General features: G+C 40.7%; 1 protein-coding gene across 3 annotated transcripts in view; it reads left to right on the top strand.

Annotated features, from left to right (window-relative positions):
• The window catches only part of OSBPL1A (oxysterol binding protein like 1A), a 78047-nt gene that overhangs the window by 42532 nt on the left and 7978 nt on the right, over positions 1 to 27537 (top strand). For 2 of the 3 annotated variants that reach the window (XM_059471443.1, XM_059471444.1), the window contains 9 exons: positions 5010 to 5172; positions 12031 to 12187; positions 17233 to 17308; positions 18903 to 19037; positions 22574 to 22671; positions 23365 to 23547; positions 24029 to 24136; positions 24228 to 24317; positions 24565 to 24691. In XM_059471443.1, the coding sequence (XP_059327426.1) occupies positions 5010 to 5172; positions 12031 to 12187; positions 17233 to 17308; positions 18903 to 19037; positions 22574 to 22671; positions 23365 to 23547; positions 24029 to 24136; positions 24228 to 24317; positions 24565 to 24691 (1137 nt within the window). Of the gene's footprint in view, positions 1 to 5009; positions 5173 to 7701; positions 7838 to 12030; positions 12188 to 17232; positions 17309 to 18902; positions 19038 to 22573; positions 22672 to 23364; positions 23548 to 24028; positions 24137 to 24227; positions 24318 to 24564; positions 24692 to 27537 lie in introns of those variants that run through there. The other variant, XM_059471445.1, reaches the window with a different exon arrangement.

Raw genomic sequence — 27537 nt, 5'->3', positions numbered from 1 at the left:
TCCTGAAAATAAAATTCAGCTAAATCACACTGCAGTGTTGTGAAGTCTGTCTTTCCTCTCTCAGTCCAGGAGAAGTGGGATCTAAGGTATGCTGTCTTTTAGTTTACTGTTCTAATGTTGAAAGCATGTAGCACTGCATATTATTGGGTGTCTGTATTTGTTTTGTGCCTTGCTCGCTGTATGTTTGCTTTAGTGCTTATTTTCAGCTGCAGTAGCATGTTGCTGAGATGATCAGTTATTAGCTGAGCATAGAGTGGTGTGATCCTTTCCTACCCCACAGAAGTGCTACTGTTGTTGTGCATTAATTTAAATTAAAGGCATCCAGCACCAAACAAAGCAAGTATTTTGTGTATTGTACTAAGATGTCTTCAGGATGGACAGAGAGGCCTTGGTTACAGGCTGTGCTGATATAGTTCAAGACTTTACCCGTTAAAAAAGAAAAAAGGGAATAAAAAAGAGTGGTTTGGTGCTTGTTACTGGTCTCCTACCTACCTAAGTAAGACTGAGGGTACAGAACAGAGTGGGACTGGTGTATGTTACACACAGATAAGCTTTTTGATATTTTGGAATAAGCATATGAAGTTTCTGCCAGTAGTACACAATGAAGAAATTAACTTTTAAACCATGCTCTTGTGCTTAGCAGGATTTCAGATAATATGGAACGGCAATAGAGTATCTGCACATAGTTTGTTATTTTCCTTTAACAAAAGAAAGAGCAGTTTGATTGCTAAAATAACTCACTTCTACCATTTAAACTTACAATGTGGAGTTCACAAATAGCAAATTTTACTGTAGTGTTTACAGGAATGTTGTATAGGAAGCTGTTGGAAGCAGATTTCTATTCAATTAAACCAAAAGTGAAACTAGTTACCAGACCGTGGATATCAAACATCTTCAGCTGGAGAAGTACGTTTTTAAAAGTGGATTGTTGCACTGATCTAGATACACTGACAGAGAACCACCAAGACTTCAGTCTGAGGTTATAGCTATGTCTATAGCTGTAAGGATAATGATGGAGTGATTGTTTGCTTCTGTGAGACAAGGGTAGATAGCTTCCATCAGAAACAGGAAGTCTGAAGTTTGACTGTAATACCATTCTCTTTGGAGATGGAGGCAGGACTGATCTAAAGTGTCCTTGACTAACAGTGTGAGCACAAGCCCAGCTTCATTGATAACTATTTGCTGTGGTTCACAACAGCTCCTGACAGGGATAAGGTAGGAGGCCTGGCCAGTTGGGCATTGGGAGCTCAGCTGGCCTCATGCCGGGTTCACTTGAGCACTTGGTGCCACTTTCTGTGTAAGGCTCTGAGGACAACTGAGAATGCTGCTGGTGGCACAGGCATTGTGGACACCAGTGACAGGGGTCTAATGGTGGCAGCCATTCCATGGTTGGAGGATGAGGAGCTGGACCCAGTCAGATTTGCCATCTGTCTCTCAGCTCAGGCACCACCATGAAAGGTACAGAAACCACAGCTGGATGACAAGCTGTGCCTTACTCAGGCTGTCAGTAAAATGATTATTCCAATACTTCCTCTTGCTCAGACTGGATTTCCAGAACTGTGTGTAACACAGGTATCTGCATCATTTTGGTGTGATATTTACTGCATTACATGAATATTTCTGTCAGTTCATAAAATGATTAAGTATTCAGCTGATGCAACTTCACAAAATCAGGTGATACTTCACTGAAGAACACTGATCTCTCTGCAACCAGTTTAATCGACTGAAATGCTTCTCAGCTTTGTTGTTTTATGCTCTTCTTCCTGCTTATTACATGAATCCTACACTTTTTGTGTTAATAACAAATTTTAAAGCTAGTCTGGAGGTTGCTTCTGTAATCTTGCAGATGTTTTTGTGTTGAGACACTGAAGAAAGACACAATGGGAAAGAAACAGCTTCTGCAAAAGGGATAAAGCTGAAATGCCATCTCCAAAAGTCGTGGTGGAGTAGCAAGGTAGATGGACTAATTCACCTCAGAATCCTGTTCATTGACCATGTCTTGTGAATGAGAAATAGCGCATGGCAAAATTATGCAAAATGGAAATCTGCTGCTTACATTTTGGGAAAACTTATCACTCAGTTGGTCAATTACAATAATCTTATGCTCTGAAAGCAGCCCCAATCTGCCTGCAGTGTTTCATGTTAAACTGGGAAGAGAGTGTATGTGATTCTGAGAAAGCAAAACAACATCATCCCTTTACATTCAATTTACTGTAAGTAGGTTTTAGGAGGTGAACTTCATTACTTTGACTTTTATTATTGACAAAATGGAAGTATCTCTTAAAGCTGCTTGGTGTTCAAAAAAACCCCTGCTTATTTCAAGCAAGGTTCTTTCTCCTGTGTTGTTGAGTACGTCAGGGTTGTGTCAGCTTTATCTCTCCCAGCATTGCTTCTCTACAGGCAAAATCAATAAAATAAGGGTAGTAGAATCATTTTTAAAATCTTTTTTCATTCTCATGTTGATGCTGTGAAACTGTTTTGGTGCTTAAGGATGTGATGTTGTTGCAGTGTTTCCTGACAACGGCCCTCAAGGAATGACTAATGTAGAGGTGCCAGGCTGTAGAGATTGGTAGGGCAATCTCTGGACTCTGTCTGAATGTGTGTGTCCATCCCATAACCTCCATACTGTTGAAAAAAAATGCTATATTATAACTTTCCATCTCAAGCCCCTAAATATTGATTAAGGTTGCTTTAAATCCAGTTTATTCAGTTATGAATGAACATCCCAACAATTGCAAGCAATAAAATTAAGTGGGTTTTCTTTATTCCTTAGCTTCTGGCTAGCACCCTGTTGCTTATGGAACAGATGAAATGTTTGGGTATTTGTTGCCTACTGGTGTATAATTGCTGTACTAGTAAGTGTCTGGCAATGAGGAGGTCTGGGAGCACACAGAAAAGTGAACCTTACTGTAAAGCTGGAAATTGATTTTACAAAAAGAGAATTTATTTGTAGTACACCTTCTGCAATTCTGACTAGCTCTACATTATGATAGGACAGAGCAACCTTAAGGTCAAGAAAATACTTTTTTGGAGCAGGTGTGGTCTTAGGCCTGTGTGTGTTGTTGCTTCTTTAGTCACACAACTATGACTAAAGGATGCTGAAAGGGTCCAGGTTTTTAGATTGTTTCAATTTTATTTCAATTTTTAGATTGTAAGTTTTAGATAAAGATTTAAATCACTCAAATCACTTACCAAAGCATTATAGCATAATGGCATCTAATTCAATTGTACAAATACAGTATTATTGCAAATAGCATTTTCATAACTGATTTTACTTTGCTGTTTAATAAAAATGAAAAGTACCATTTTATTTTCAGTCCTCTATCCTCCCTGTATCAGGAGAGCAAAATACTGATGCTGTTTCTCTAAGCTGGTGGTTCCATAACTGTTTGACAGTGTACCAAATGTATTTAGCAGAAACTGCCTAATAACAGATCTTTTGCAATGGCATGTCTGATTTGTATGAAACATTGCAGTAATTGGCTTCATTGGTACCGTCAGAGTGAACTTTAAATGAAAGTGACAGTAACTAGTCCAGACTTTTTTCATTTTGTTCAGAGTAAAACTATTAGACAGTAAGTGACTTACTGGTTTTTCTGCTTTCAATTAGCAACCCAATTTTATACTCTTTTAATTATCATTTAATTGGATTCCCCCCTTATACTCAGAGCCTGGCAGCCAAAACAGCTGATTTAGTATTTGGCACAACTGAGGGGGTGAAAATTTCTTCTATAAATCTTTCTCTAGAGGATATGTTTTCACCAGCATAGAAGCTCTTTTCTGGAAGTGGCAAATCTCTTTTAATATCTCCTTGCTAGCTCCTTTTGCGCTCAGCTCTGAATCCACTGTTTGAGAAGTGGTTATAACCGAGGGGGCTGAAGCCTCCAAAGTAAAGCTTTAATGTAAACTGTAACCAGAGAGGACATAGGAACAGTTCTTAAATTAGATTCAAAAAGGTAATGTTGGTATATGTGTAAGTTGTCCCTGTAACTGTTCCAAGAGATTAATTGTCATGTCCTTGCATGTTCTTAGTGGAAGGGGAATTAGTGTTGTAAACTGACCTTTGAGAGTAAACTAGAGGACAAGGCAGGGGTTGGGGATGCTTTCTAAAAGGGACTGGAAGGAAGAAAGGGCAAGACTTGACGGTTTAGGGACTGAAGGAGAGGTAGCAGCACACTGAAGCCTTGTTGGGCTGGGAGAAGTGGCCATTTCTGAGCCTTCAGCCACAGCCCTTTCCCCTCTACTGGCAGACACAGAAGGCAGGGAGGCATCAGCAAAAAATAAAAAGAGGAAATAGGAAGGACATGTTGCTTTTCCATTACTAGTACTGAACTCAAAACATGGATAACATCATCTGCCCTGGAGCCCATTGCATGTGTGGGTTTTAAAAAAGGTCCACTGTCTGCTGGCTGGGCTTCTCTTTTTGTTAACTTCTGGCTCCTCTGCAAGCTGTTCAGGGAGTTCAGAGGGAGGGCTGTTTATATCAACGTTAAGTCAGCTACCAGAGGAATCTCTTTCTTAACCTCCTTCTGTAATCTTCAGGGTTAAATGTTTTCAGCTCATAGTTCAGTTGTAGTTATTTGTAGCTGGCATTCACATTTGCTCTGTAATTCAATTTAGATGATGCTGCTTGGCCTAAATTGGAGCGGACTAGTAGAAGGAGCTTGGTGCGCGTAGAAACCGATCACTGACTCCGTAGTTAAGGTCATCCAAGTAGAGCTGTAAATATTTCCCCTCTGTTTTAGGGTATAGTTATCTGGCTTCAATTCACTTACAGAATTGTGATTGATACTGTTAGATCTTACATGTCAGATTTTTCAGCTACTAAAGATGCTGACTAACAACCTTATTGTCATCACACAAGTACTGTAATATTCTCATTAATCCATGCGGTTTCAGTTCCAGCTGTTTGCTAGTTATTTATTCATTAGAGTCTATTTTCTGAATAGCTTCCAGCTACACATTCTTCAGAGAGATGAGATTTTATTCATACATGTATCTACTTATAGGTGAGGAATTTGAAACTGGAGCATGAGCAGGAGAAAAACAAGATCTTGTCAGAAGCATTAGAGACACTCGCTACCGAGCACCATGAACTAGAGCAGTCTCTGGTTAAGGGATCTCCGCCTCTCAGCATCCTCAGTGAAGAGCAGTTCTATGATGCTGTTTCAGGTAAGTGGTGATGTGTATAATGTGAGTATGTAGACAACATGTGTGTAGTGAATGCTTTGGGGGCAGGTGGGGTGGGGGAAGAAGGTGGAAGCAGTCTAACTTCAAGTGAAATCTCTGCCTTTCTAACACAGACCTAATTTTAGGAGTAAGCTTGGTGTGTTTTATGAGTAAGACTGTAAAAATTTGCCAGAGCTCACCTGCAGAATTGTATTGCTTCACCTTAGGATGACCAAAGGTTAGAAAACCACAGGACAGAAGTGAAAGGTCTGATTGCTTGAGAGTCTACACCCTTTTTTTTAAATAGCAAAACATAAGGCTCCTATTTTGGGAAAGGTAACTGTATCTTGTAGCCTTCTGACTTGCTTTGTCCGTGGTGATGTGTGCTTTTTCCTTTGTTGTGTTGTTAAGACTAAGACTATAAAAATCCCCAATTTTTAGGGATAATGATATTAAGAAGGGCTTGTTTTATTTCAGTTTGGTTAAACGTGAAAGAAAAGGATGAATCAAAATCCTGCATGCATTTCTTAAATGTCTTTTCTTTCCTTATCTGTTCTTCAGTTGAATACCTTTCATAATTTCATATGCAGAATATGCCAATAGTTGGAAGATTCTGAGCTGCCTGAAATGATTGCAGCATGCATTTGTATAGAGAGGCTGTACATAGTGCATGCAGCTCAGCAGTAGCTCTAACTGGGTGATCCGGCAGCACACACCTGTCTACAACTACAAGGGATCTGTAAAAGCTTGAGGGTGAACATAATCTAACTGTAGCAGACAATTGGGTTGTGATGGCAAACTTCACTAGCAAGGATGGGGTTACTTTTTCAGTGAACTGAACTGTCTGATGCTTCTGACAGATGAGAAAAGCAGTGTTCTGAACTGAACAGATGAGAAAAGCAGTGTTCCCAGACTCCTTGATAGGTGTTCAGCAGTGAGAAACTTAAGCCGTGAAAAAACAGGCAAAGGAAGTCTATGCACAGGAACACAGTGAATCAACTTTGTGAAGGAGACTTTGCTCTTTGGCACAGCAGCAGATTTATCAAGCCTTCAAGTAGAAGAGACTGAGGAACACTAAAACAGGTTCTTCCTCTGGAACCAAAGGAACAATTCTGCTGAAAGGCCTCAGGCTCTTTTGATTGTCAACAAAGCAGAGAATAGTTCTTTATCTGATGCAGTTGGAATGTAGTCTCTCCAGCTGGGCTTGCCTTGTGCATATGAGAGAATATTAAGCTTTAAAGAGCTGCTAGTTGACACATCTCATAACTGACCTGATCTCTAAATACTGTTGAATGAAAGTGTCCAAAGCCACCTCTCCTGTTGTCAGAGGTGGTAGTTTTGTCCTTGCAAGCTACAAACAAATCGTATCAAGTGGATTTGTAAAACTGGGAAATTTGCTGAGTGTGTATATATATACAAACATACCTAAAAAAACCCAAACATTATTTCTTTCTCCTTTGTGAGAAGTTACTTGACATAATTCATTTTAATTGCATTTTAAATAATTTTCTGGGACAGACTTACTTTCTTGGCTGTCTGTCAGTTTAATCAGACTGGTGTTAGATTCTCTTCTCTAGGTTGTTCACATTTAGTGCTTTGCAGAGATTAAGGTCCTTTCTGTTTCTGAAGGGGGTGGGGATGGGGAGGTGGCTAGAAAAAGGGAAATGTGATGTATTTTCGTGACTGCTGAATACATGTTATCACTTTCACTTTAAGCATGAATGGAATTAGTTTTTTGTTGGTATGGTTTGAGGAGAGGGTTTTTTTTGTTTCTGGAAATCTAAATTGCTACAACTGTCTGCAAAGCTTTTGCTTAACCTGATTTGCAAACTGATAGTGTCAAATTATATTGATTTTGGACAAATAGCCATATTCATGAATTGCCTTTTGAAGTTGTGTGGGAGATTGAGCAAACACCAATGTATTTTAACAGGGTGATATAACAAGTTATAATGTCTGTCAGTGAGAAAATGGCACTACTTAGAGTATTTTTTCTATCAGGATGCCATCTTTTTCTGCTTGCAGTTCTATGAATTTTTAAATCCCTGCTGTAGGAGTGAGTTTAGAAGTGAGAGTGTTGCATAAGTAGGCTTGCACTTTGAGCTGAAGAATTGTTAGTTTTGACTTGACAGGTCGAAAAAAGATGCCACTGCTCTTTATTTATTTATTTATTTAATATTTTAAAAATAATTTTTTGTTTACTCTCAACAGAAGTATCACTAATGGGGCAATTCAGAGCAATTTTCAAGCAGGTTTTTGAGGAAGAGGTGTATCAAAAAGGATGTAGTCAGTGCAGCAACTACTTGTCCCTATTTGCCATGTTCTAGTTCACATTGTAGAAAATTCCAATTGCTCCTGAATGAAGCTGAATCAGAAGATACAGTCCAGCTCCTATTGGAGCTCAGTCTATGGCAGCAGAGTAAGAGCAGATGTGAAGAGAACAGCACCAGAAATGTATCTGGTTTGATTGTCAGGTCCTCAGCACCATCTGTTCCTCTTGCAGATCTGCTCCAGCCCGATCCATGCTACCTGCTAATGTTGGCATAGACTGAATTGTTCACTGTTAAAGTCTGTGGTGTGTGGTCCTGTTTGTAGAAATTGTGGCCAGAGTTACAGAAATATCCTCTTCCTTTTCCAAAACTGGAGTGAGGAAAATGTTTGCAATGTGGTAAGATTACTTACTGGAGTTGGAGTTGATTTTCTGAAGTCTCCTTTCTTTGTGTCTTTAAGTGATATGCTGTTATCAGTACTTTTTGACTGTTGCAGTAATTCCTAAATCCCTGCAAAGAGAGAGAAATTAAAGGAAGAACCTAGAGAAAATGACAGTTATTTGTCTTACCAAAGCATGATATCCAGTGTTAAGAAGAGCAAAGTTAAGGGTGTTATTAATCTGAACTCTGATAGCCATAGGTCAGTCAGCAGCACTTCCCAGTGGGGTGATCCGCTAATCATGGGCGTGGTGGAAATGTGTAATTAAACTCGATACCACACAGAGTGCTGCAGCTCTCACTTTCAGGATTGAATGCTTAACATGTGTCAAACTCTTCTATGTTTAAAGCAGGGTGGGGTGGAACGGAAGGGCTCTGGGGAAGGGAAGGAGCACTGAACAAGTAGAAAAATTCAAGAAGACCAATGCATCTCCTAGAGAGGTGGAGAAGTTATTAGCTTTGATTAATACAGACCAGGAGCATATGAAAATGGTATAGGAATGCAGAGGTCATTCAAAAGGCTGAAAAATGGCTAAGCAGGTCAAGAATTGAAGGGTAAAAGTACTTCATTTTTGCCTTTCAGATAAGATTCCCTTTTCATTTGCAAATTGTGCACCCAGTTTGGGAAGAATTTGGATCTTCCTTTGTTTTTCTCTTTTAAACAGGTTTTATCTGAGAAGTGGGGTTTTTTCTGCAAACAGAATTTTTGTGTGTGTTGAGAGGGTTATTGATGGCTTTGCATACATGCAATCTTGCAATAAAAGCAGTTATTTAGCTACAGGAATATTTAAGTACACTAAATACTGAAGCTAACCTGTCATAGTATAGCTTCTGCTGGTATCTAGCACTACTGGGTGCTGTGTTTATAAATAACTCTCCTAAATGGTACAATAAGTAGCAGACTACATCCCTTGTTGTTTCCTAGTTTGTCTACAGTAATCAGATCACTTGAAAGTAAAAATGATACAAAAAGCAAACAAACCTCTTGCCCTTCCTTCCATGTTTAGAGTAGTTTGTCAAGTGGCTTTTTTTGAACATTTACCAAAAATACTTCACAGCCTCTGTAGGAACACTGCTGCCTGTCACTTCTTGCCTTGAATAGAATTAAAAGAATGAACTCGGGTGTCTCAGAGGGATGGGAAACACCTGGTCAGAACTGAAACACAACAGTGCTAATGGTTAAACACTATATTTCTCAGGTTTATTTATTAATCAAAAATATTGGCCAGACTTTCCTATCTGCATCTGAAAACTTACCAGTTGTAGCAATAGGAAATGAAGTCCCTTGAGTTAAATTTCTGTCATTGCTTCTGCTGTTTCCCTGTGCTCTCCCACTTTGCAAAATTTAGCTGGTGTTTGTACTATTACTCTTTCAGGTTTTGTGAGCTGGAGAGCTTCCTAGTCAGCCTGGTCTTGTCTCAGGGATCACTTTAAAATTTTGGCTTCTGTACAGGGACTCTTATTCCTTCTCCCCCCTCCTCAGCCCACAACCCCTTAAGTTCAATTAAAAAAAAAAAACCTTCATTTTCTCCTAGTCATCTGTTTGACAGCTGCTCTGTAGAAACTTGTGAATATAAATCTTTTTTTACAGTGACGGGGGAGTATGCAAATCTTAATTCAGAAAAGAGTTCGCTGCAAGTGCACAGGGAAAAGCTCAGTTTGAGTTGCCTGTTGATCTGTGCTCACAGTACAGTACCAGGCTTGTGCACTCTGGCATCCTAACAGTCTCTCAAGGCTTGCTAAATTCGTTGGGTTAAAGGAGGTGGCTGAGGTTTAGGGATTGGAGACTGAGATTTTTGATGGCAGGTGCTGTTGTAGATGTACTTTCTCTGTTTCTCAGGAAAATGGGTGAGGTTTCTCTAGGGAGCAGTTTCTTAGAACAGTTGTGTTTCATTATTCTACTGTTTCTTCTTGTACAGCATGGTATTCTTGCATTAGGTAAGGCTCATGCCCTGGGGAAGGCTGTTTGATCAGTGTCTACAGCTCTGGAGAGGTTTGCAGGTGCAGAGCTCAGTCCGCAGAATCCTCTCTTGGCACTGTAAGGCCAGCATGAGGAGAACTGAATGTGTCTGGTATTTAAAAATCTTTGTTATACTGAGAATTATATCCAAGAGTGACAGGCAGTTCTGGTGAAGCTTATCTGCTCTTGCCTTTCTGCTCTGGAGTCCTGGGTCTGTTGCAGAGACTCAGATTGAAGGAATTTGCACGCTATGACTCTTGTCTGAAAGCAAGACAGTCCTGGATGGTACAAGAGAAGAAAGAACCCTACAGGAGCCAGCCTTTCCTTTGTGTTACTGGGTTGGCTTCATGCTTTTCTTGTCATGATAACTGTTGGCACAGTTGAGCAGCTCTTTTAAAAGAGAGGTGGAGTACTTACCTCAAGGAGCTTTATAGCTTGTTGTGTGGTCAGAAAGCTGAGGCCCCATTTGGGTCACACTCCTAGAGTCTCTTCCTCTGCAGTATTTGGATGTGCAGGAAAATTCCATCTTCCTGGCTACCTGAGTTTAGGATCTCTGGACAAATCTGTATTTTATGTAACAAACTTGTCTCAAGTAAAAATGCTTTTCCTTACCCTACTTGTTAAATATAGTACCCACCAAACTAATCCTTTGATATGTTATGTCATAACTTGGCACAGAACTAGACTGACAAATTTGGGGAAAATTGTGAGAAGATTCTCTGGAGTGCCAGTCCACTTCTTTAACATATCCTGAGCACCAGCTGGCAGTTCTTTTCATTCCCTAGCAACTGGCTTAATTTCAGAACTGTCTTGATGAGGATAGGCATGGATGTTTTAAGTGAAAAATCTCATTTATGCTTCTAGATATCTCTCTCTAGAAGAGATGGAGACATTGTGACATAGCCCATCCATTTATCAGGATTCTGTCCTGTTCCTGACCCTTATGTGATCTGGATGTGGTACAAAGTCCTCCTATCTATATATATGTATGTATATACATACACACACCCTTCAGCAAAGCAATATATAATTTGCATGTTCTGGAGAAGCTACTGGCATAGCTTTTTAAAGACAAAACAAGAGAGCACCTGGCATTAGACAGCTGTGAGCGAGATATTCTTTTGGACTCTGTGCTACTTCAGCAGATTTTGATTACTGGTTTTGAATTAGAACGAGTGTGTAAGAGAATGGCTAATTTTGCAGTTATTTCTCTGGGGTTTTGCAGCCAAGAGCAACAGCATATGCTGGAAGCAGTACATAGCAGGAATACCATCTACTGTAGATTGGGTGTACATTTTTCAGGAACAGTGAGACTTGCATTAAGCTGTTTGCCATTCAGTGTGGTACCTGGTTTCTGCTAAAGATTTTTTCAAATGAGATAGAAGTTAATGTCTTGACTTGTTCCCTCACTTCCTGGAACTTGCAATTGGATAATCCTTAGATAATCTTGTCAGGTTTGAAAGAAAACCTAACCCAAAAATACAGCCTTTGCCAGGAAATTAGTACCTTCTGATTTGGGGCAATACTGTCTGTTCTCCAGAGCTGGACAAACACTATCTGACCAAAACACTGGTTGGAAAGAAGGTTTTGTTGTTGATGTTTGGTTTAGTTTAAGATGTGATGTGGATTGTACTATTAACCTGCCTTCCACAGAACAAAGTTTATCTTGTTGATTGGTGAGCTTATCACTTAGACTTTGCTGGGACCTACGTAGTTGGTGTTATCTATATGATACATCCTTCTGTTCTTTGATACTTGTTCAGTGAGTTGGGAAGTGAAGGTTGGTGAACAGCACTGAGAGTCTTAGAACTTACACCTAACTGAAGAAGGAGTCACTACTCAAGGTACCTGTTTGTTTGGTAGGGTACTGGCATCTGGTGTGGCATCTCTATGGCACTGGCACTTGTCCTAGGCAAGGTCTAGTAGCTTCAATTTAATAAATATGCCAGATTTTTGCTCAGTTTGGTAGAGGATTTTTAATGTACTGTGGTGTTGCTTATTGTGCAATTTCTTTATGTCTAGATGCTGGGCTGCAGCAGTCTCTGGCAGTACTAGTTACTTACCAAATGGATGCTGTCATCAGGACACAGTAGGCTACTTAGGTTTCAGTTTTGTACAAGGCAGGGAGGTCTGTTAGTGGCTGAAGCCTAGCACAGGCGGTAGATTCATTAACATGCACCTGCTCTTTTGCAGATTCGGAATCTGAAAAATCATTAAGTGGGTTTGAAACAGCAGCAGCCTACTCCTTAGAGGACAGCATGGATTCAAAAGATACAATAACTTCAAGCATGTCTGAAGAAAAGGTGTGTGGAAGTGGGGAGGCGCTGTCAAACGGAATCAAAAAACACAGGTAGGATGTTGTCCATTCTTAAAGTTCTATAATGTGCATTAATGGTAATAGACCACAGGAATCTCTGAAAAACTGACTTTAAAACTTTGCTAGGGATGATTGACAAGTAATTGGTTGTGCTATGATTTTATAAAGACTGTTTTTCCAAGGTGTGCTCCTTTGCATCTTGATGATCCAATCTAAATAAGTAAAAAGAAAATATATTGTGCTGTTTAAAAATGGACACACTTGTTTTTTATTAGATCTTATTGAAATCTATGTGGATTTTAATTCCTTCATTTATCTTTAATGATCTGTACCTCCTATTGCCTCTTTAATTTCGAGTTATTTGATCCTTCTGTTGGTATCAGGAATGAATGAAAAACATTGCTAGCCTGGCATCAGAAACTCAAATGTGAACAAAGGGAGTCTTATTCTAAAAGTCTCATCCATGTTTTATGTGCTTATTTTGTGTTGTCAAATGATCCATTTTTGTTTGTTTCCTTGCCGATAAAGGAGGACAATAGGTCTGGAGTTAATGAGATGTAACAGACACCACTCTTCTCCAGTTTCAGTGAAAGGGCAATATAACATTTGTTCTACAAATAAAGCCAGACTTCAGCATGTTTCAAAGAGACTATTCTGGAAGTGTTTTGGATATACAGGATGATGATGAGGACACCACATTTCTGTAAAACCAGGAAAATAATATGTAATTTTACAGAAGGAAGCTAGATAGGCTTTAGTTACTTGGTGTCTTGGTAGTTCAGACTTCACTTCAACTTGCTGTTGAAGTGAGTTGGTAGCATCAGACCTGATATTTCAAGGGTCGACCTGTGCGTGTCTCATGCTAGACAAAGACTGAAGCAAATGAGGGCTTGGGTGGAGGAATGAGTGTTTTGGAGAGATAACATAAACCAGCTGACTAAGCATGTTGTTTTGCTCTTGTGCTGTTAGCAATGTGGTATTTATGGCCTTGGCTAAGTGCCTTCCCTAATCAGAGCAGGAAGTTTGTGAGTGGGGAGGAAGCAGTAGATGAAGGTGGACATCTGAATTGCCTTCGCTGCCTTGGAAACAGTAAGGAGAGAGAATGCAGTATACAATGAACATGAAAATGATGGTGCATGTTGATTTGCACTGTATTGAGGAGTTCAAACAGGAATTACTCTTGCATCTACTATAAAAAATTACTTTCCAACTTCTTGTGATGCTGCACAGTGTGCTGTCAGAACTGCAGGGAGCAGGTGACTGGAGAAGCATTTAAGAGCTCCTGATTTTAAGAAGAGTAATGAAAAGTAATAAACAAGTACATCTACCTCAGTTGTTTCTCTGAGCTGCCTGTCTTCTAGTAGTAAAGAGAGCCTAGGATGTTGGAGTAAAATGGGTACATAAATTTGCTAATAATCTACTGCTAAAGAAAAGTGGAAACTTTTTTGAATCTGTTTTGCATTTAGATAAGAATGTATGGCCTTATTTTATGTGACTAAATGGCTATAGAATACATGGCTGTATTTTCTGGGATTAAATGACTATAACAACATTATAGATTGAGCTGTAATGTTAGGCTTTTTTACCTGGCACACTGGGAGTTGTCCCCAAATATATTGATGCAAACTCTTTCTCCCCAGAAGCTCAGGCAATTTTAACTTTGCCTCCAGGAGAACCTTCTCAGAGGATGTGAGATGTGTGGTATTTTTAGCCTCTTTTCTGAGGCTGTTGGTAGTAGCCACGTTTGGCCTGGTACAGCATCAACCTCAGAACTGTGTTACATGCCTGGAGCTGCTGGCTCCAATTTGTGCCTGTTTTGTCAGGGGGTCTGGTTCTAACTGTGTGCATGGTCAAATAGGCACTGCCTGCTTTGCCACCTGGGGCCTTTCAGAGCAAAAACTGTAACCTCTTGATGCTAGGACAAGTGAGGGATTCAGAATGTTTTAACATCACTTAATTCCATCCTTACACCTTTGAATTTGCTTATAACTTTTACTTTTTTTAACTTCTGTTTGTGTTAACCACATGGAAACAAGTCCCTTGGAAAATAGACCATATTAATTTCTTTTGCTTTAAATCTTGGTACCCTCAGATGAGTAGATGATCTGTGCCTTTAGGTTGCACATGAGATTACCTGACACTGTTCAGCCCACAGTTTAAATAAGATTTTCTGTCTTCATCTAGACAACCTGAGCTTTAAACTGCGCCTCAATATTATTTGAGTAGTTGAGAGTTTTCACAGAGAAGTGGGGATTGGTTTTTGCTTGGCAGGGGGAGCATACATGCTTTGGGTTTGGAAATGTAGGAACAAATCTGTTGGTTCCAAGGAATTAAAAGTGTTGGGAAGTACATCTACAGATAGGTGAAGCCAGTATCACATATAATCTGCATGTTTATTCTAGGGAATTTTTTGTTGTTGTTGTTGTTGTTTTGGGTTTTTTTGTTTTGGTTTGTTTTTTTGTTTTGGTGGGAATTTTTTATTTGTTTGTTGGGTTGGGTTTTTTTATGTAGTGTGCATCCTGCTGATTGTTCACAGAGTTGAGAGTAGACCTAATTTTTGTTACACTTCTTGGGAGAGGATCTGAGAGATAGAGTAGTACAGTAAATAATCAGGAAGCAAATAACTTCTTTTTAAGAGGGGAATTTTTTCAGCTGAGCCAAACTTAAAAAAAAAAAAAAAGGCAGAAAAACCTCAGCCCTCAGAAAAGTCCAAGCAAACCCCCAAAAACTCCAGTGCATAAAAATGTTCTGTATGAAGTGCCAACATTTCATATCCACTTGTCACTACTGTTTTCCTCTTGTTGCTGAATTTTGTTGTCAGCTTTCCCTTTGGTCCCTGCACTGGGGGCCTTTCAGAATGCAAACATGTTGGTGTTCAGTTTCATGGGAGCCAGGAGACTGTTCAGGTTGGCATGAAAAGCAAGCTAAACGTGCCTTTTTCACTCCATATGTTTCCTTCCTCACAAGATTCCTGTAGCAGTTGATGTGTAATAGCTAATGCTTTGGGCAAGTGTTTTTTTGTTTAAGTAAAGGATCCTAAATAAATCTCATCTGTTCTACTGCACAGAAATTCCAGCAGATGTTTTTGTCACTTAAAACTAAAATTAACTTCCCAAGTTGTTTTTGAAACTGACATCTGGAGAGGAATTTTTGTATTCAAAAATAATTTGTTCAATCACAGGGAGTATGTCAAGGTTAGTAGGCCTCAAGTCTCGGCTGGCTGTCATTTGTCCACATGTCCTTACTTGTCCCTGGGATATTCCTTGGTGGCTTAAAACTGCTTTGTTCTTTCAGTGTGTGTGTGTTCTAGAGGGAGGAGAGAACTGACTCCCACAGCAAATTTGACTGATATAGGCAGCAAATACGGATGAGTGGCTGAAACTGAATGCCAACCTTCAAACTGAACAAAAGGGCAGGTTAACTTTAATGAAAATGTAAGTTTTAGTATGTAAGGAAAGCAATTTCTTTGTATACTTCAGCAAACTAAGGGTTAATGTGTTTAACATGCAGAAGGACTTACTAAAACAAAAATACCCACTTTGCTGACTGCCTGCATTAAAGGATACACAGGAAAAACAAGTTAACATTACAAGTGAAGAGATAAGACTGAGTCGTTGGTGGACACTGTCCTCTCCTGGACATATGTATCAAAACATCCACAGAAGTATTTTATACTTAATATTATTCAGGGTGATCTTTTTCACAAAATATTTTTGTCTCAGTGAAAAGTCAGACTGGGGAGTGAGTGGTGGTGTGTTGGTCAATTAAAATAAATCCTCCTACCCACTCATCCTCTGCAGGAGAGCTGAGTAAAACAAGTCAGTGTTGGGCTTGTAGCTACTTGCTAACACTATAGTGTGCTACCATGAGGAGATCAGACATGACTGGGTTTTTGATGGGATAGGGCTTGTTTGATTTTAAGGAACATTTCTTGGTTTTGTTCTTTCTGACAACTGAAGCATCAGCCCTGGTAAAGATGTTCCAGTGGCAGATAAGTAGGGGAGGTAGCACAGCAAGTAGGGCTACTGAAACAAACAATTTAGCCTGAGTATTTTTTTTCTAAAGGCAGTGTTTCTGTTTATCAGAAAGGTGGGGTGGAGAAGGAAGGTACAGCCTGTTCACACTCTCTGAAAAAGGTTGCTTTAGCTACCTTGAGCATAGACAAGACAACCTTGGTTAGGATAGCAATACAATAATTTGGAGTTAACTAAACTTTGAAACTTTAATAGTTCATGCAGTTTGACTAAGCTCTAGGTAATTTTTATCTATTGATAAGAACAGAAAAATTGTGAATTTTGCTTGTTGGCAATAGCCTCGTGATCCAAAAATGGATTTGTGTTGTCAAAGGACAAAGGACTTTGACCAATATTTATGCCTTTCTAGAAGTAAATTGGATTAAGAGTTGAGCTGCTCAGTAGCAGTAAGAAAACTGAACAAACTGCGTGCTTGATTTTCCATGAGGCTGAGAAATGCATGCTGTGTTCTCAGCCTAAATGCTGGTCCCTGAAAGTATGCTCATGACTTGTTTTGGGATATATCAGCCCCCTGTAGAAGAGGCTGCTCCGTTTGCCCTTCTTTAATGATGCTGGTTTTTTCTGTTGTTCCTGAGGGCTGGTTTTAATATAGGCCATAAATGTTGTGGCCCTTCAGTGTCAGTGTAAAGGTGACTAGGAGAAAAACCCCAAGACAAACACACTGTTTTAACCCTCAGATCTGTTCAGACACAGTGAATGTACTTTTGTACCTATTCAGTTAACTTCCACTTTCTCACAAAGACACAACTAAATATCTTAGTAGTGCCATTGTGAAAACTGTTCTGATGACTGCTGTAGACATTCTCTTCTGTTGGTGTTATGCAAAAGTAATGGTTTTGGTTTTGGAGAAATTAATGTTTCTTTGTAGGTAAAACAGTTTTAGTGCTTCAAACTCTCTGTCATTGCACTGTCATTGCCCCAGGGATTTTAATTTAAAAACTGGGAAACTGTTCCTTTCATAAATAAGCACTTGCATTTCTTAGTCATGTTTAGTATTGGAAACCTTTTCTTACTTCTGCTTTTTTCCCTTGTTTCTTTCCACAGAACAAGCTTACCATCTCCAATGTTTTCCAGAAATGACTTCAGTATCTGGAGTATCTTAAGAAAATGCATTGGCATGGTAGGTAATCAGAAAGCTATGATAAAAAATGGGGAGTGATTGTTTTATTTGAGGCCCAAATGAAAACATTTTTGGGAGAAGAGGTCTTTTGTATGTGTTTCTTCGTTTGTTTATGGGGTTGGTTTGTTTTAGGTTGGTTTTTTTCATTTTAATTTGCTACTTATGCTCTATTAATTTGCTGCTTTGTTTATGCTTAATTTGCTTTATGCTTTACCTTCTTAACTTAAGAAGGTAGGAAATCGTCAAAGCAATATTCTTTCAGTAAAAGTGTCTTGACTTGAGCCTTTTAAGTACTTTGCGGGTTTTTTTTAAATTTATTTTGACTGTGGAAAAAACAAAACAACCCCAGAAAAACAACCACTTTCATTTTGCTTTTGTCCCTTCCCCTTAGTATCTGAGTCTTCCCCCTTCCGTGGTGTTACTGACCAGACGGTGGCCAGATCAGAGTTAGCTCGTTGGCACCTAATCTGCTTCCAGCTAGGTGTGAATTGAGAAGAGCTCTTCTCTCCATTAGATCCTACAATAGGCTGGGAATATTTGCTGCTGATAAACCTCTGTCAGTCTCTAACAGTAGTCTACAGAAGGGAAAGTTTGTGGGTTTAGTTGCTGTTGTTTTCTCCTCCTCCCCTTGGTGTAGTTAGGAACAGCATCAAGCAATGAGGTGTGGAAATGCTGGGGAATGCCTGAATCAGCAGCTCCAAGTCTCCCGAGTTGATGTGAAGTGTCTGAGGCTTCTCCCAGTGTCTTTAGTGGAAAAGTGTTACAAAATACAAAGAACAGATTGAAAGCCTGCCTTGCATAAGGTATGTGCAGGAATAAAGGGTGTTAATTCTGCAGAGAAGTTGTAGTTGTGGGGGGCAGCAGAACTTGTAGTGGCTTGTATCAAAGCATCTGCCAAGGCTCCTGGTGCCAGGTGCTGTTATGGCTCAGGATGGTGCTGTTTGCCTCACCCTTGGCCAGCAGTCACACTTGCAGCCTTTTAATTTGCTGCGGCAGGCAGTTTAAACCATTGCTGTGTTATGCATTCAGAAGGCATGCTTTTTAAAAATGCAGAGAGAGAATAGATAGCATCCAAACTGTAGGGCTTCCTTTAAATTCTTATTCCTGTTGCAAACTCCCTTTTTTGTTCAGAATACAAAATCCCTCTTTTTACTCTTATACCACCATGTTTCCCTATTCTTTCTTATTCTTCTCCCCCCAGTTGCCCACCTGCCTCCAAAAAAAGATAATATGTTTAAGTGATTAGATGGCCTATGGTCTATATCTGTTTATGGAATAATAAATAACTTAATCTTTAAAGGGGTCCTTAATACTTCTTTCCATTGTTTCATCTCACCTTCTTAATGCTTTCATTGATAGGAAGTTTGATGCTTGGTTTACTTTTTGTTTTAAAAGTAGCCTTAACACCAGCACAGCTCTGCTTACTGAGCTCATAAGGGTTTTGTCCTTTCAGTATTAGCAGAGCCAGGTCAAGCACATTGCATTAGCACTAAGAGCATCATTTATTTTTGTAATAAGCCAATTACACTTGGGTTACTGTGGGTCAGGGTATCTAATCATTCAGCCTGTAACAGGAATTTCATTTGTGCATCAGGAGCTGTCGAAGATCACAATGCCGGTTATATTCAACGAGCCCCTGAGCTTCCTGCAGCGCCTGACGGAGTACATGGAGCACACGTACCTCATCCACAAAGCCAGCTCGCTTTCCAGCACCACTGAGAGGATGCAGGTGTGTTGGCTTTGCTTGTTCATGTGAGCTCTTGCTCAGTGTTGTGGGATCTTTCTTCTTCTACATAGTCTCATTGTAGGAGGAACTGCTGTGACTTGCTGCATGTTGAGTTCTCTTATTCATTTACTAGTTTTGTTTATTGTCCTGGTTTTCACAGGGATATTCAGTTTCTTCCTAGAAGCTGGTATGATGCTGTATTTTGGATTTAGAATGAGAATAATGCTGGTAACACATTGTTTTAGTTGTGCCTAAGCTGTGTTTACAGTAATTTAAAGACTTTCAGCTCCTTGTGTGCCACCCCACTAGTAAGGACACAAGAAGCAGGGTTGGGGGCAGAGCTGGGACAGCTGGCCCCAACTGTCCAGAGGGATATTCCATACCATATGGTGTCAAGCTCAGTACATAAACTAAGGGAAGCTGTCTGGGAGCTGCTGCTCAGGATCTAATGGGCCATCAGTCCCTGGGTGGTGAGCTATTGTGCTGTGCATTACTTGTGATGATTGTCATTCTTTTATCATTATTATTTTCCCTTGCTTTTCTGCCCTATTAAGCTGCCTTTATCTCAACCCACTGATTTCACCTTTTTTATCCCCTCAGTCTATCCCCCATCCCATTTGGCTTGGGGAGGGGGTGAGTGAGCAAATGTGTGGTGTTTATCCTGCTGGGTTAAACCACAGTAGTCCTTCATGGTACCCCACAAGGAGCAGAGCTTGAAGGGTCGAGATAACAATGAATCTGATCAGACCATAATAAAGCAAATTCATTATAAGCACTTATGATATTAGTTTGGTAGTCTCTGGTTGCAATGTTGATTTATTTGCTGCTGTGAATGTTCTCTGAGCTGGGTTATGCAACATCTGACTTTCTGTATATGTTCCCTGCCGTGCTGTGTATCACCTCTGGGGACTGGTTTAAGGTTAACACTTTGTTGTACTTTGTAACACTGTCTTTTGATTCCTGGTGGTGTGTCTGAGCTGGCACTAGTACTCAGCATTGCCAGCATTTCCACATCTTGGGAGCCATCTATAGGAAACTATTCATAGTTACACTTCTTGCCTTTTCTTGTCAGAGAGCCAATCCATGTAGGAGATACCTTCTTCCATCATCCCCTTCTCCTCCAGGCTGATTAGCTCTTGAGAATTTTGAATATCATCAGGAAATCAAATCCATTTGTTCCTTTGCTGCATCTCATGAATGTGTTTCTGGTATTGTTTATGGTAAAACAACTATTTGGGGATACCACCCAGAGATCTGCCCCAGGGCTGGAAAACTATGAGTGGCAGGGTGTGTGGGATAGTCTGGGTAAGCACTAGGATAGTGGGCATCTCTAACATCTTGAAATTTCACTCCTAAGCAAGTGCAGAATCCTGAGAAATTAATAAAATGTTTGGAAAGGCTGGGGACGGTGTGGCTGGACAGTGCCCAGGCAGAAAGGGACCTGGGGGTGCTGGTTGACAACCGGTTGAGCATGAGCCAGCAGTGTGCCCTGGGGGCTAAGAAGGCCAAGGGCATCCTGGCCTGGATCAGGAATAGAGTGGCCAGCAGGAGCAGGGAGGCCATTCTTCCCCTCCACTTGGCACTGGTGAGGCCACACCTTGAGCACTGTGTCCAGGTCTGGCCCCTCAGTTTGGGAAGGATGTTGAGATGCTGGAGCACATCCAGAGGAGACAATGAGGCTGGTGAGGGGCTGAGAACACAAGCCCTGTGAGGAACCTTTGAAGGAACTGGGGTTGTTTAGCCTGGAGAAAAGGAGACTCAGAGGTGTCCTTATTGCTCTCTACAACTTCCTGAAGGGTGGTTGTAGACAAGTGAGAGTTGGTCTCTTCCACTGGGCAGCAGCTACTAGAACCAGAGGACACCGTCTCAAGCTATGTCAGGGAAGGCACAGGTTGGACATTAGGAAAAAAATTTCTCCAAAAGAATAATAAAGTACTGGAATGCTCTGCCCAGGGAGGTGGTAGAATCACCATCTCTGGATATATCTAAAAAAAGAATGGACATGGCACTTGGTGCTAAAGACTAGTTGAGGTGTTAGGGCATAGGTTGGACTCGATGATCTTAGAGGTCTCTTCCAACCTCATTATTCTGTGATTCTGTGAAAAAGTATGCTGTCACCCTGGCAATTCTAGAGTGACAGAACTCACTGCAAGGTGCTGGGGCCTGGCCCAGGCCTAATGAGCTCTGTTCAACACATCAGTACTCTCAAGGGCAAGAGAAGGCCTCCAGATCTGACAATAGAACAAGAGGCACTGGAGCTACTCTGACTCCTGGGTCTGGCACCACTGCTGAACCTAAGAACCAACCTGTGCTGGTGTCAGTCACCCCTATACACAAGAGGAAGTGTTGGAAGCAAAAATCAGCTCCTTTAGTAAGGGATGAAGGAGTTTCTCCCAAGAGGGAGCAGGAGAAAGATGTAGACAAGACAGGCTACTCTGAGGAAGGGTGTCATGAGAGAACAGGAGAAGGAGGAGAGATAGCTGCTGACTGGGGAGGAGGAGGGTGAAAGATTCATACATGAGACAGTATCCACACAATCCCTGTCCCTGAGTGAGCTGTGAGATACACAAAAAGATTTCGGCTGTCATCCAGGCGAACACATTGTCACCAGCCTGCTTCAGTGTTGGGGTAATAACAGAGCCAGTAGTCTGGAACTGAAGGATAAGGGAGCCAATCAGGTAGGATCCCCTTTTAGGAGGCAGTGACAGAGGGATTGGAGAAGTGACACAAGTCACTGTGAAGGGGACTCATGTCAGGTGTGAAGGAAAGATATTCCTTCAAGGGTGATGTTATACGTCACCCAGACAAGTGGAGCACCTTGGAGAAAGGTGTCAGTACCGGAGGGAAGCAGCCCTGCTGGAGGTGATTTATGAAGACCTGAATGACAAGCAGCTATCCAGAGATGTACAGTAAGTCAGGTGCATGTGACCCATGTGGTGGGAGTTTGCACAGAACCAGAACTGTCACAGTTTAAGCCAGCAGGCAGCAGACAGCCACTTGTTCACCCTAATTCCCCCCTCCTCCTCCTCCATGGGATGGGGGATAGAACTGGGAAGGGGGTTGGGGGAGAGGAGAAGAAATAATAATTTGAGTATACAAAATAAGTGATGCACAGTGCAGTTGTGCACTGCCCACTGACCAATGCCCAGGCAGTTTTCAAGCAGCAGGAGCCCCTGGCCAGGTTTCTTTCCCCTCTAGGTTATTTATATACTGAGCATGATGTCATATGGCATGGAATATCCCCTTGGTCAATGTGTCAGCTCTCCCAGCTGCCCCTCACGATTTCTTGTTCCCCTCAGCCTGGTGGGGTGGTATAATAAGTTGAAAAGTCCTTGACTTTGTTGCTAGACATTGCTTAGCAACAATTAAAACATCATTGAGTTATAAGCATTATTCTCATTCTAAATCCAAAACAGCTACTAGGAAGAAAATCAGCTCTATCCCAGCAGAAACCAGGAGTCCTGTCTAGGAAAGTATTTTGATATTCTGTAACACCATGGCTACTGTTGGCTAACTGTGTGACCTTCCTTTCCGAGCAGTGTGTGGCTGCATTTGCTGTGTCTGCTGTAGCCTCGCAGTGGGAACGTACTGGGAAGCCATTCAACCCATTGCTTGGAGAGACCTATGAACTGATCAGGTAATGAACAGGGCTGCCGCACTGGAGGGGGTATTGCATGGCAGAGATGGTTCATTAGATCTGTTGGCTGGCTTGCAGACTGCACTTGAGCTCATAAGCTTCCAGCCATTCTCCCAGCAGCTGCTGCAGGTGCATGCACTGCGTGTTGATGTTCACCAATTGACCTTTCAGTGAAGAGAAACTACTTAACTTTTCAATTCAGAGCAGGCAATGAAATTTGCCAGGTTTAAAAGCAAGTTTTAGCTACAAAAATTAATTTTTCCCCGAAACCTTATGAATGAAAAATGTGAATGGTACATAAGGAGAGTGTACAGGAGTGTTCACAGTACTTAATAAGCAGCACGAGTCTATTAATAGGTACAGCTACACAAGGCAGATTTTCCTTTCAGTTAATATTTTGGCCCATGTTTAGGTAAAGATTTAAGAAAGAGATCAGTATCAAAAGTAGCTATATTGACTCATCAGATCTGGTAGTTCTTGTTTCTTTTTTATATTCAGTCCTTAGTTATTTAGGATCGGGATGTTCTATGTTTTAGTTGATCTTTTCAGTTTAGCTTAGGCTTTTAATTATGTCTTGCACTGAGTACAGCAACTATGCATGGATCCAACTATCCCTTTCACCTCAGGAAAAACAACTGCAACTTCACTACACTTGATACGTAGGTACATGGTTTGGTTATCTTTGTTTTGCAGAGATGATCTTGGATTCAGACTTCTCTCAGAGCAAGTCAGCCATCATCCACCAATCAGTGCTTTCTATGCTGAAGGCTTAAATAATGATTTTGTGTTTCATGGATCAATTTATCCTAAACTCAAATTCTGGGGCAAGAGTGTGGAAGCAGAACCAAAAGGCACGATGACTTTGGAGCTTCTTGAGTAAGTAGATCAGTAATAATTGAAGGGGTACAGTGCCTCATCCTTGATTATTAGAGTGAATTAGTCTCAGGCTTAGGAATGGAAGTGTCCAGTACCCACATCCCAAAGCCTGAGGGCAGATCACTTTGTGGGGAGGAGGGGATGGGAAGATGAAGAACTACCATTTTTTCCCCATCATGCTGCTAATAGCACCAGTGGGGACCTGGGCCTGGATGTTCTCCAAGTGCCTGGACATCAGTTCTGCTAAAGCCAGCATGCCTGAGTCCTGTTGGCTTTCCTCACACCTTTCCATGCTAACAGTGATGGCACCAAAGTGACTGTTCCAAGGAGCTGGTAAAATCAGTAGCAACAGGTTAATAAACTTCTTGGGTTTACTGACTTATTGCCATGCCCACTTCAAGACTTGGAATGATAATGACTTACTGAGGACAGACATCCTCTACGCAGATACAGTATTTTAATTTTTATTCCCTTCCCTTAGGCACAATGAAGCCTACACATGGACAAACCCTACTTGCTGTGTGCATAACATTATTGTGGGCAAACTTTGGATTGAGCAGTATGGAAATGTGGAAATAACTAACCATAAGTAAGTTAAGAGTGTGAGCGCTTTCACTTCCTGCAAGTTTGAAAAGGAAAAGCATTTGGAAGTAATTAGTGCTCTCTTGTTCTGCCTTTAGAACTGGGGAGAAGTGTGTACTAAGCTTCAAGCCATGTGGCCTCTTTGGGAAGGAGCTGCACAAAGTTGAAGGCTACATTCAGGACAAAAGGTAACAGCTTAATTCCAAATGGGAAACAAATGACTGCCCTTGGTTTTGAGGGGAGCTGTAGAACTGAATGCCTTTAACAGAGTCTTTCAAAGGCAAGAACCTGCAACAGCAGGGTTATGAATTCTGCAGTACCAGTAATGGAGTTTTAAAATTGCCCTCAAAAGGTCTTCTTTAGCGTATTTTTGTCTGAAGTGGGAAATAAATCTCTTTAAGCTCCTTTGTAAACTTTGTCTGCTTTTTATGACAGCAAAAAGAAACTCTGTGCGTTGTATGGGAAGTGGACTGAGTGTTTGTACAGTGTTGACCCAGCTACATTCGAAGCTTACAAGAAAAATGACAAGAAAAATACAGAAGAGAAGAAAAGCAGTAAACAGGTATTAATCATGTAAAGAGTTGGGATCTCAAAAGCATGATCAGACAGCTAAATATTTTAGTAGCATTTAAGAGCATTACGATTTCCTTCACTTATCTTCTCTTTCCTGGCAGGATACAAAACAGATTGAATGAGTACCAATATTAAGGGATAAAATGCTTTTTTTCTCTTGAATTTGTATTCAAACTTCCCAAAACTTGATGTGATTGAAATACTGTCTAGTTCATTACCTGCTTCTTCCTCCAAAGTTACATGGAGGAAATAACATATGCATTAGTTGGGCCATGTCTGATAATGTATAATAACATATTCTAGAGGGAGGATTTTGATTCTTAGAAGCAGGACAGCTTAGTTTCTTAACTTGATAGAAGATCATATTTTCCAACTTTTACAAGGATTTTTTTTATTGCTTTCTATTGAATTTTCACAGCTGTAGAAGTGCTGGCAATTTTTTATTTTTCTTCACAATTGATTTTTTTTTCCTCTTGTGAAAAAGCCTCATTCATAATTCTTCCAAACTTCTGGTTAGCAGTAAGCTTTTTGTTTAGGATGAATGGTGATGGTGACAACACACAACTTGGTGAAGAGCAGTCACTTGGACAGTAGTTTAAACAGGGATTGTTCCCCTTTGGTGACTGCAGCCAGGTTTGTTTGTTTGTTTGGGTGTTGATAGTTTTTGAAGAAACTTATGAATAAAAGAGAGGGAGAACTCTGACAGCACTTGTGCCTGTGCAGGTTCAGATTGTTGCTGTATCTGAGCTTGCTCCAGTGCTTGTCATCAGGAGGGTGGTAAAGCACTGGGAATTGCTGCTTCTCTGGGAGTCTGACCTGGAGAACTCTAGGGAGAAGGAATAAAGAAAAACACTCCCTGTGTCTTTGTTCAGCTGCCTGTTTGCATTTTCCAACAATGTTCAAGATGATCACTGCTTTTCACTTGGAAATGAAGCATCCTGTTGCATAAAGCTCAAGCTGCAGTGCTGCTCTGACTCTAGGAAAATGCTTTCCCTACTCAATTATCAGAACTCTTTCTATGTAGAAAACTGAAGGCTTTGTATGAACTAGGCTAGGTATGAACCAGATTACTCTGTGCTAATATATACTCCCAGTGCCCCTTGTGCCTGAGGAACTGGTACATTCTATGGTTTTGGGGCATTTAGGTGAGCCAAGTCTCACATATAACATCTGGATGTGGTTTGTCCCTTCATGGGAAGGAAAAATTCATTCAGACATGAAGGTACATGGCTTTTCTAACTTCTCATTAGAATTTCCAGATTTATGTAGTTGTTTTCCAGGTATTACTTCTACTACCTAGTGCTACATTGCTACCAATCAGGAAATGCTTCTGCCTTCCTTGAGGGAACCTGCTCGGATGAGAGTCCTTTTGCAGCTTGCCCCAGATTTTCCCCTGAATCCCTTTCATTTTTATAGGAATAAAACTTAGGGGTAATTAATTTTTCAGGGAACTAGACAAGCCTTCATGTACGCAAAGGTGATATTTTACTACATCAGAAGAGTTATAGTAGACCCACAGTTAGACCAGGATGGTTCTGCTCTGAATGAACTGGAGTCTTTTTTTAACCAAGATGAAGCATTTTGTGCAGAATTTTCAATGCAAATACATGGAAGAGAGTAATATAGGCAACAGCAACTGCCCTCACATGTGCCTCATTTAGAGACACCTCATTTATAGAGGTCTTGCTTTGGCAGGTCTGTTAACTATCCTCACAGCAATATACTGCATACTTGAGTAGCATTGAGCATAAAATACGGATCATTGTGTCAAGAGCACATGAAAATCCACATTACCTATTTCTCTGTAATTTTTATGCTATTTTCAAGTCTTCTCCAACAAGGCAGAAATTAATTACATTGTGTATTGTAGCCTTTCTATAAAAGCCTTGGAGTTTGACAGTCTGATATTGAGTTGTCTTTGTTTTGATACAAGGATAATTTTCTGATGGATTCTGCTTCTAATTTTCAATTTCTGAAGGATTGATCAGGATCATTTAAAGAACAGAATAATGGGTTGCCAGTTCAGGTACAGTCAACTAAAAGCCCTGTTTGTCTTCCTAAGAGCTGAGGGGCTGAACCTGGTCTGCACATTGTTCTGCTGACTTTCATTATTAGAAGCACAGTGAAAGGCTTCTCAGTGAAGCAGAATCCTTACTACTACTTTTGATTTTCTTGGAAGTGCAACGCATGAATAATCTCAGAGGACAACTGGAGTGCATGTTGGGTACTGGATGTTTTCAGTATTATCTGATGCAACCATGGCAGAGCAAAGCTTATTAGCAGCAGGATTAAAGCTGCTGGCCTGTAGTCAAAGTATTTAAAGCATTAGTTGCCTTTAAGATTGGTGTTAATCTCTGGTGATCTCTGAAACATGCTGCTGTTTTTAGCTGTGATTGTGACACCAGGTTTTCCGGGGAGAGCCTTACTCATTGTCCAGCATGGCTTTAGTTTGATCTTCCAGCATCCACTTCTGTGGTGGAATTAATGTCAGCTGCATCAGAGCCCAGCTGCTTTAAAGCTGTGTGTAAAAAGGAAATGGTTCAGATCTAGCTCAGGTCATACCTACACTGTGATCACCAGTTACTCTTCTGCCCCAGTAACCCTCTGTGGGGTTTTTTACTTTCTGGGAAAAGTCCTGTGGCTACAGCTGCCTCAAGGTTGTATGTGTCACCCTTCATCCCCTTTCCAGAAGCTGTAGCTAATTTAGGATATTAATTTCACATTTGCAGTTTGCCATTTCAGTGGTGCAGTGGTTAATGCAAAGGAAAGTTCCTCTGGGCACAGAGCAGTAGAAAGGGCTTTTTGTTGTGCACAAACTGGGCAGGATCTGCATTA

The sequence above is a fragment of the Ammospiza nelsoni genome, chromosome 1, assembly GCF_027579445.1.
Source record: "Ammospiza nelsoni isolate bAmmNel1 chromosome 1, bAmmNel1.pri, whole genome shotgun sequence".
Classification (NCBI taxonomy): domain Eukaryota; kingdom Metazoa; phylum Chordata; class Aves; order Passeriformes; family Passerellidae; genus Ammospiza; species Ammospiza nelsoni.
The sequence above is the reverse complement of the archived record's forward strand: the minus strand, read 5'-3'. Positions and strand labels throughout refer to the sequence as shown.